Source organism: Podarcis cretensis (assembly GCF_951804945.1).
Source record: "Podarcis cretensis genome assembly, chromosome: 7".
NCBI classification, from domain to species: Eukaryota; Metazoa; Chordata; class Lepidosauria; order Squamata; family Lacertidae; genus Podarcis; species Podarcis cretensis.
Genome location: NC_137176.1, coordinates 15384541 through 15395094, shown reverse-complemented (window position 1 = coordinate 15395094; position 10554 = coordinate 15384541). Strand labels below are relative to the sequence as shown.

The following is a 10554-nucleotide window of genomic DNA, read 5'->3' as shown; positions in this document are numbered from 1 at the left end:
CAGCCACTTTTCCCAAGCCATGGACGCGTTGCTGCATGTAACCATGTATGTGGAGTGGAGCCACTATGTGCAACTTAAAGAGGTTGGTTGAAACATTGGTATGTTTTTCGTCCACAGGACACAGCTGCTCCGGTGACCTTAAGAGCTTCTAGGAGAAATGCAACAGGAAGCTTAGCGCTGATTACTCTTAATCCTCTTCAGGGTTATTTTAACCCCCACATTTGCAGGCAAGGAAAGGCTACGAGAGAGACCAGAGCTGCCCTGTTTTTACTGAACAATAATAATTTGAAAAATCTATTGAAACCAGACATTATAAGTTCATTTTAGGCTGGGTAGTTCACAAGTCTTTGTTTAATGTTTTGTATTTTTCTCAGAAGACCCTTGGCACTGGACCTCAGTGTCTGGGCAGAACGATGGGGGCTTTGTAATCTGCCTGGACTTGGGGGGACTCAGTTCCTTGGGATGCTGGGCAGCAAAAGCCACCCCCCCCCAATTTTTTTATATCATAATCCAAAAAGTTAAATGTCTGAATTTTGATGACTTTAGTCATTTCTTTAGGCTGAAGGAGAGGGAGAGAAGATTACAAGGAGTTTCCACAGAATCTGAGGAGGACTCTCTTTCCTTCAAGGTTTTTAAACAAAAGTTGGATGGTCATCTGTCATGTATGATTTAGTTTAGTTGCCTGCACCACGGAGGGCTGGACTAGATGACCCTCGGTGTCCCTTACAACTCTACAATTCTGTCTCATAAATGGTGGTATAGTTGTCACTTTATAATGCATTAGACTCATCGGACAGATGTGTGCATAACTCAGTTATCAGCTACTGGAGTTTTGGTATGTTCATTGTGACGGAGTTAATGGAAACACTTTCTCTCTGAAAGTGTCTCCTTCCATAACAGTAAATTTTACTGAATTTGGGGGGCTGGTTGATGTAAAGCCAAAGCCTTCCATCATGTCACCCTTGCTGTTTAATGTGACAAAGTAGTAATCCTGATTCATATCCCACTGATTTAAGATGCTGCAGCCATTGCTAGGGCTTCCTTCTTCCATATATCACAAGCCAAGAGAACATAAGTCTGTGGCTGGTCGTGGACCTTAGTTGTTGAATAGCGTGGCGAGATTGAAAGCAGTTCTTTTTTCCCCCTGAAAAGGCCATTATCAAAGCAATCTTAGTTCTGCCATTAGTGCTGGCTTGTTCATGATAGATTGGCAGCGAATGCGTTTCTGGTTTAATTGCTGTAGTACAGAAGCGTGAATTTATTGTACTCTTGTTGTTCCCCTTCTTTATAGGAAAAAATTATACGCAGAGAAGTGTTACTGAAAGAGGAACAAGAATTGTAATTCCAGTTAACCATGAGATGGAACAGTAGCATTTGATGCTCAGTTCTACCAATATTTCCCTCATGTGTGCATGTTAAAAGCAAATACTTTAACTCCACCATTGTCTAAATAAATAAAAATGAAAAAATTGTCCAGTAGCACCTTAACTATGATAGTTTTCTCCCACTATATATAAGGGTCTGGTGACTTCTGTTTCAGTATATCTGAAGAAGTGGGCATGTACACGAAAGCTTATACCCAGAACTAACTTATTTGGTCTCTAAGGTGCTACTGGACAATTTTTATTTTTTATTTATTTATTTCGTCTGTGTCAGACCAACAGTGTTACCTACCTGAATCCACCATTGTCTGTATGCTTGCAGAATGAAGGCCGCCAATCACAATTCCCTCAAGGGCAGGTATAAGCAAACTCAGCCCTCCAGATGGTTTGAGACTACAATTCCCATCATCCCTGACCACTGGTCCTGTTAGCTAGGGATGATGGGAGTGGTAGGCCAAAAACATCTGGAGGGCCGAGCTCACGGGTATTGTGTTTTCTAAGCCTAGCAAGTACTGGCTTTAGCAAAGCTATGTGTTTGTGACTGTATATGTGTGGCCTTTGCTAGCAACTTGGGAAGAGAGACCACTTGGAGCAGGATATGAATCTCTAGATTTTAAACGGAGCACTTTACAATATGGCAGAATGTGGGTTAAATTTACTTCCCCTTGAGACTCGAAGCTTAATTAAAAATTACTTAATATGTATTATCTCCATCATTTCTCTTCCCTCCAAGGCTTGAGATAGCTTATTGACAAAGAGCTAAGCCACCAGAGTGTTTAAAAGCTGACTAAACTGACCCCAACTAAACAGTCCAATCGTTAAAAGGCGGCAAAGGCATTTGCATTTGCCAACATAAAATCTATAAATCCACATTACTCTGCAACTTCTAGCACGGCTTGGTTGGAGCAACAGCTAAGGTAAATGGCACCTTTGAACTGGGTCACAGAGACTCCACTGAGAACCCCCTGCTATGCCTGAATTTATGCAAGAGGACGTCTTGGTATATTGGCATAGCTTTCAAGCAGAGTGCGGCCTGGTCTTCAAAGCAACGAACCACTGACAATTTGACATTCAGGCCCCTTTTTTGGCTAGGTGGGCGAAATGCTAAAGCAGTGTGTGCTTTCATCTAGTCATCTGAATAACAACTCATCCCGAAGCAGTGCCTCTGCCTCGAGGCCCGATGAAATCTCGACAGATTGCGCCTTCGTTTCTCTGCGTAGGTCTTGTAATATTTATTGTGACCGTCACCACTGAACTAAAATGTCACGTTGAACGTATACTGACCCCTATGTAGAGGCCAATTTATTATTTAGAGGCTTTTAGCCGTTTCTGCCCTGGATAACAGATTCCCTTTAAATATATATAAAAGCATTCATTACTTTAAGGACAGCAAAAATATTTCACACAAGTCACACACTGACACTCTGCAGATAACCTTCGCTCCATCACAGGGCTTTGAGAGCACAACCAAATTAGACCATGTCTTCCAACTGAGTCTCATCGGTTGAATTAATATAAAATGAGTTGTAACTCGGCTGTGACCCTTTATTAGTGACTGGCCTTTTAAAAGATATTAAAAATGCAAACACTGGACAATGGACTGCATACTTGAGGCACTATTAACTTGAAACTTAATAAATCAGATCTGAAGCAACCTTTATTTGAATAAGACAGCGCCCCACACCGGATGGTGATACATCCATATATCTTGCAACAAAATAAAAAATTCATTGCTTTACGGCTTCAAAGGTGTTTTTGAGTTATTTTGCCTTTCCGATGCCATCTTTCATGCTATCCATTACTAGCTGTCTATCACCAACCATTGCAATTTTCCCTTCCAGAAATCTTAATTGCTTCTTATTTCTAATTCTTAAAAGAAAGGCTTTGATCGGTGGGTGGAAAAATGCGTCCAATTGTCCAGATCCTCGGGGGACAGTCGCCTTTTAAAAACATGCAACGTCTGTCCTCAGCTTTTGAACTAAACGGTTGTGCTGATGGGATACTCAAATCACATAGATGCAGATTTATTATTTAGAAGCTTTTAGTGTTTTCTGCCCCGAGTCAATAAGAATTTGGGGGTTTCTTTCCCCCTCACTGCTTGTGGCCTGTTTCTGATGGGCTGCAAGTAAGGTCTGATTCAAGTGAAGGCGGGAAAAACTCATTGAGGCGGCAAATATAGAATCAGGATTTGAAAACTGAAAACACCTACCCAGAGAAAAGATCCTTAAAGGTTCTTAAATCACTGCATGAATCGACGTTTTGTCAAGAACTACATTTTTATTTTTGTCATGAGGAAAGCCTTTGAATGCCAAAAAGAAAAAAATTAAATAAAAAGGACCTTTCAGGTAAATTCCTTCACGGCAAGTGAAGTAACAGAAGACAGAACATAAACCCATCTGTGACATGAAACAAACCACCCTTTAAATATGCTGTTATGGTGAAGGTGGAGAAATCATTCTGAAGCAGTCTTTTATATCTATTTATTTGAGAGTTAGAATATCTGAGAAGTAGCGGCATGTGACTTTCCCCTCCAATATCTTGTGCGTTTATTTCTTCACTTCTGTAAATGGTGGATGCTGGTAAGTTTCTGAGAATGGATATGTTGTAAGCCATGTGTCAGGGGCGGGGGTCATTCTTTTATCCTCCCTCTTAATTTTCAGGCCAGTTCCTCAGGTGATGGTGCAGTAAACTTTCTGCTTGTCCGTAATAAGCCTCATGGGAACTGCACTTCAGGTCTAAGGGTGGAGATACATAACATGAAGCAAACATGGGGTACCCAACTAAAATGGGGGCCATTTGCAGGGGTATTTAGAAGACCAGAGGTGAGGGAACAACCCTGCCCTGCTCCTTTCCATTCTACTTGCAAATGCCATCCTCAGCCATGAATTTATTGTGGTTTTTCCCTTCAAAGATGGGCTCCATAACTGGAAGCGAAGCACCAGCAGATGTTTGGGGGGGGTGTCAAAAGGGGAGCCTTGGCCAGCACACAAAATCCCTCTCAAAATACCTTCCTTGCCTTTGTATTCACATACATACATGATGGGCAGTGGCATGTCCCTGAACATGGATGGATGTCCATCTTGGGAGTTCAGAAGACTCAAGGTTCTCAAGCACATCTCCGCGGGGACTGAGACCAACAAAAGAGATGACTTTGACAAATGCATTGCGACTTTTCAGGATCCCCATGTGAGAGCAGGTTTCTATGCTTCTCCAAAACGTTTCACGATGGCCAAGAGGAGATCCTGTGCAAGGAGCAACAGCTGGAAAACAGTGGCGGAAGCATGACCAATCTGTTTGAGATCTGACTTCCCAGCTTCGCCTGCTCATTAACTTACAAAGCCACAAGCAGTAATTTATCCTTAAGTTCCTTCCTCTGTATTCTCCTACTGAGATATACTAAGTCTCTGAGCAATATGCAACCTAGCTTTTGTTGAGTTGGGCTCTTGCCCCATCAAACTGCAACACATTTTCAAAAATAGAACAATCTGTGTACAGTCTTACCTCATAAGTCGGATGAAATCAGTTCTGGTAGTCTGTTCGACTTCCAAAACGTTCAGAAACCAAAGTGCGGCTTCTGATTGGCTGCAGGAAGCTCCTGCAGCCAACTGGAAGCCCCGTTGGATGTTTGGGTTCCAAATAACATTTGCATACTGGAACACTCACTTCCAGGTTTGTGGCGTTCAGGAGCCAATATGTCTGAGTACCAAGGCGTTTGGGATCCAAGGTACAACTTTACAGTACTACCTATGTCTGCTAGTAATGTTTGAAGGATACTTCTATTACGGATTGACTGGAATTTAATTTTGAACCAATGAAGTTCAGCCATGAACGGTAGATTTGAGGCCCAACTAGAATAGTAGAAATGAACAACGGCCTTTTCAAAAAGGATCAAGGGCAATTTTAAAAGCAATGTGTGTCTTTGGCATGGCCACATGGTTTGTATTGTTCTCTGTTTTACAGCAATTTGTAGAAATAAAATACAAATGAGGGCCTTGAGCTAGAAAATGCCTATGTCAATCAATAGCGCAGACATAATGGTTTGCAAAGTGGAAGCTGAAGGGTTGAACTGTAGGGATTTCATAATTTCACAAACATTTGGCTTTTGAATTCAGAGTAAGGTACACATCCGCTAGTTGAACCTACACCAGGCCAGAACATGAATAACCTACTGAAAAATAGAAGCAACAAATGATTTGTGAGCCACAGGTTGCTCAATCTAAAACCATATTCATAAACAAGTTGTCAAACTGGTGTACTTTGAGCTGTACTTGCTATAGTCGATAATATTTTCTTTCTTGGAATTAAGGACCTTTCCCTTAAAGATGACTGCATTTGAAGTTACAGTGTCGGGTAAAAAAACCCAACCTTAAATATTCCAGCCACACAGATAATTAAAAAGTTGCTATTTAGCCAAACACCTAGCTAAATAAGTATTTCAGCACTGAAATATTAGATCTTTAATATTTATCCCGCTCTAGACCCAAATAAAAAATATTACAGCATACATTTGTTAACGATATCAGAGGGACTGTCACAAGAAATATACTCTTCTCGTTTTATTTCCAAAGAGATGCAAATTTAGAGTCTGATCATGCTAGAGAAATCAGTATTGTCCTGGCCGAGAAAAATCGGTAACATTTGCCAACATTTGTGTGAGTGCTTACAGACACGCACACAGACATATGATACATACATGAGCCTCATGTATGTGAAGACAGAATATAAACTATGCAGTATTGATTTTTATCCAGTATATTTTCCTGGCAAGCAAAAAGAACCTGTTGTTGAACAGCACTATCATCATTCATCAGCAAACTATTTCAGCTGAGACACTCTGAAGAGTGGCGGGCTAGGATTATTTCCCATTTCACACAGGAAGGTGCTAAGGAATCCCATTAATCCTGCACACACCTCTCTTGCCATTGGTTCAGCAACTGAAGGCTGGCTGGTGATCTCTTCAGGCTGGATGGCTCGCTCTCTGGGGTCTCCAAGTTGTTGATCCATATTCCCAAACTGGTTTGCAGAATTCTGGCTGGTTGTGAAAGTGACCCTGACATCTTTATTGCGTTTGCACATGTGTGTGTTTGTGTGCACGTGCCAAACCGAATTATCCATTTTGCAGAGATTCAACATTTACCAAAAAAAGTACGCTTCTTAATGGTTAAGTTTCAGCACACAATCAAACTTCCTTTTGCGTTAGATTTTTTTTCTCTTTTTTTTACTGAGCTTTGGAAAAATAAGAAACATGTTGCAGCCTAAAATAAATTACACAATAATGTACAATATATATATTTATACACATTCATATGTATATATACACATATATTGATATAGGATCGCAATTGTAAGATTTCATCTGTTCTAAGCTACCTGCCCCCACCCCAAATCTAGAAAATGGCTTTGAGCACAATTAAATAAAGTCATTTTACTGCTCTACACCTTATAGAAAAATATAATTTGGCTAAAGAAACCTTGAAATGGAACATTTCAAGACATCTCCTCTCGGATTATGATTACATCATGTCACGTGGTCAAAAGTAAGTTCCTAGACGGGCACCTGGGAGACCCACGTTGCCCTGTCTACGCATGCACACACCTGCTTGGAAAGTGTTGGCGTTCCTGATTCAACACACAGAAATGCAGGAAGGTCCCAAGGAGAACAGGTACATTCCCCACCACATTTCCGCACCAACAGCAGGAAGCTGGTTGCATAAATCTGATATCCTTTGCTGGTTCTATAGTCAGCCCTAACACATGAAGCCTGAAATCCTGGGCTTTTGCAGCCTGTATTTGTGACGGATGAAGCATAAGCTCATTCAGTCACCAGAGCGCGGCCCATGTAGACATTCCCAGCCCAACCAGATTAATGGGTGACCGATGAAATACTAATTCCTTTGGCCAGAGACACCACACACAGCATGTCAAAATGCCTGCTTTTGAACAGCCTTCTTTCAATGCAGTAGGCTTTTTTCCACGCAGTGCTGGTAAAACGTTGGAAGCGACAACCCTATATGGAGTTACCTCCATTAAAGGGATATGCCATGATATTCTCTGTATATGTTAGCATGTGTATATTTTTTTGAATAGACAGTACAAACAGCCATATTTTCAAAACACTGGATTACAACTTTGGTTTCTAAGTATTGGCTGTGCTTTTTTCCCCCCACTTTGCCTTTTTTCGTCACTTTCCTTTTGGGAAACGACTGCTTGCCTCAAACCTTAAACGGTATCCGGCACACCACTGAGCATGGAAGCCAAGTCTCGTGAAGAAAGGATTTTAGACTGGACACTAATATTCTATATAAAGCGTCTGATTTAAATGTCCATAGTTGATTTTTTTAAAAAACAAAAACAAAACACAGTTATAAGGTTAGTGTAGCACAGATAACAACTGAGAAACCAGAGAACAGAAAAATTATTTTGCATCTTATAAACTCTAAACAAAAGTCTTGTCCTGTGTTTATCATGGTCTATTTAATATATTCCACCTATCATTTTCTTGAACCCCGGCCTCAGAATCCTGCTTTGCAGCGGTATACAACAGATTACACGGAACAATGAGTAAACCATAGTGAAAAACCCACCGTGGTACAGGTCAACAGATCAAAGTCATTTTCAAGCAAATAAAATAAAGCTAACGAAGTGTGTCTCCCCCATCCCAAAAGCTGCATTTCAAACCTTCCATTATTATTATTTTAGAAAGGAAGTGTGTGGGAAGCACTGGCAGAGGCAGAAAGGACGGCAGCAGAATCCACGAATAAGCCGACTTTGGTTGACAAATGCAGACTGTCGAAAGAAGGGAGATCCCAGCTACCGTGTAGCGGCCACGTTCTCTTGAGTTTGCATGTGGTGAGAGAAGAATTTCAGTCGAAGGGAGAGGGGAGGGAAGCAGAGACTGTTCCTTTCAGTCCCTCATCCATGCCTGCATACTTGGTATGCTAGGGAATTTGTTATCGGAAACCTTTGGAATCAAGGCCTCTTTATTACAAAGAAACAATGAAGTATGCGAGAGAGAGAAACAGAGAGAGAAATATGCTTCCAGTTGTCCCTGCAGAGAACAGTCACCTGTCATTTGCTATTCGTTCTCTCTCATTTCGACAATGTCCGTCATTTCCTCTGTGTGAGGCATGTCAGTCATTGCAGAGTCCTCGCCTTCTGTTGCCGTCTCATTGTCGTTCCTCTTCTTTTTCTAATGGGGAGAGACAAGAGCGTTGTGGGAGGCGGCCTTGCAAGTCTGCTTGGCTTTTAAAATCAAGGGAACCAAATAATCCCCAAGTATTCAGGCCTAATTCTCACTGGAAACTACTCGTGATGTTAATCAAATGGGAGTTCTCCCAATCGTGCCCTTTTCCTATCTTCCACAAAACAGGACTCTAGGCTGCAGTCACCAATAAGAGGCTGACTTTGGGCTCAGTGGGGAAATGTAGTCTGAAAACAAGATTTCCCCCCGCTAAGGCATCATAGCTTACTGTGGGGAAGTTGCTTCAGTTAACAAAAGAAAATGTGGTGGAAGTGTGCCATTAACATCACATATAGTTTGAGCTGCAGTCTATACCTGGAAAGGCTTGTATTGGTCAGTTCTGTGTCATCCCCTCACTTTTTAAAAAAGAAGAATTGTAAAGGACAAAACCATGTGTGCACTCATAGCAGCACAAAGCTCTCTATATGTCAGCTTACACAGTGTTTCTCAAATTTGGGTTCCCAGTTGTTGCTGGACTACAACTCCCATCATCCGTCGATAGCAGGTTCAGTGATCAGGGATGATAGGATTCACAGTTCAACAATAGCTGAAGACCCACGTTTGAGGAACACTGGCTGACAGCGTGGCAGCACTTCCTGCGAAATCAAGTAGTCACATGGGCTCTCCAGGAAGTTCTGATGAACTTGAATCTGCTTTGTTTATACAGTGTTGAAAGAGGAAAACAAGGTTCCATGGCTACCTAATACAGTACAATAAGTTAAGTGGTCCACCCCCATCTGTTGAAAATAGGGGAATGGAACACCCAAACTGTGCTCCAAGGGCGTGTTCAATTCCCTCCATCTCAAGCTAATTTCAAAAACGGTCATCTCAGTGAGAGATAGGACACAGGTTTCCTATTCCTGCTCTGCGGAAGCAATCACTCTGCGAGAGTAATTTCTTACCTGTTTCTGATAGACGTAACAAGCTGCTATTGCAACCATGGTAGATTCTCCTACAAAGCCCGCCAAAAGTGATCCTACTCCCAAGGTGGCTCCATGAACCCTAATCGCACGAGGAGAAGAAAAAATACACCAACTTTCATCATCATCTCTCTCACATATATACTTAATCCATGGTCACTGTGCTACTATAAGGAAGGGTAGAATTAAAATGATAAAGGATAGGCATTACAGACGTTTTAAACACAGTTGTCTCTTGCAGTGTAAGAGGCTAACAATAGCTGCCTTGTCGCCTGTAACAATTCCTTCCTCTTAGTCATTGGCTCCAGTGGCACAGAATGTTGACTGGTAGCTGTCAACCTGCAACTTTAACCATCGCTAGCTACTACACAAAGCTGAAACAAGGGCATGGCAGGGAGAAAAGACTTACACTAGACAGGAGAGGCTATATGCCAATGATGTCCATGTGGTTTCAGAGTTAAGCAGGAAAGCACTTCAGCTAGGAAGGGAGCTTGAACTGCGACAAAGCAGCACAGGTAAGTCCAGGAGCCTGAGTAGCTGAAGGGACAGAATAGGCAGCAAAAGAGGAGCAGGGACTTGAAGAAACGAGGGACACGGAGAAGAGGAACCAAGGCAGGGGTAATACACATCTCACACAGTGATCAGAAGATTTGCATGGTACTAGAGGAAAAGAGAGAAGGGGCTCAGCCTTTGGGCTAAAGCCAAGGAACATCAAGAAAAAAGACGCAGAGGGGACGAGGCTGAATTTCACGACTGCATTGCTTTGAAATGATCGTACAATACCTTGGCAGCTGCAGCTAGGCGAATGATGATTTTTATTATTTAGTAACCAAAAAAGAGAATCAATTTTGCAGCAAAAGCATGCCTTCAAACAGGCCAGTGTTCTAGCTAAAGTGCAAGGTAGGTGTTAACAACCTTTTTCTGACGTTTAAAGTAATCCTGTCAAGAGTTTCCTAGAAAGCCCAAATCATCGTACTACAGCTACGGAACACACTTTAAATTCTGTTGTGGA

The 10554-nt window shown here is 41.8% G+C and overlaps 1 protein-coding gene across 2 annotated transcripts in view; it reads right to left on the bottom strand.

The window, feature by feature from the left end:
• Window positions 1-7731: 7731 nt before the first annotated feature.
• ANKH (ANKH inorganic pyrophosphate transport regulator) overlaps window positions 7732-10554 on the bottom strand; it is a 129092-nt gene continuing 126269 nt past the window's right edge. For both annotated transcript variants that reach the window (XM_079985021.1, XM_079985022.1), the window contains exons 11-12: window positions 9525-9624; window positions 7732-8571 (exon numbers count right to left, since the gene is read on the bottom strand). In XM_079985021.1, the coding sequence (XP_079841147.1) occupies window positions 8458-8571; window positions 9525-9624 (214 nt within the window). In that variant the 3' untranslated portion in view covers window positions 7732-8457. The remainder of the gene's footprint in view (window positions 8572-9524; window positions 9625-10554) is intronic.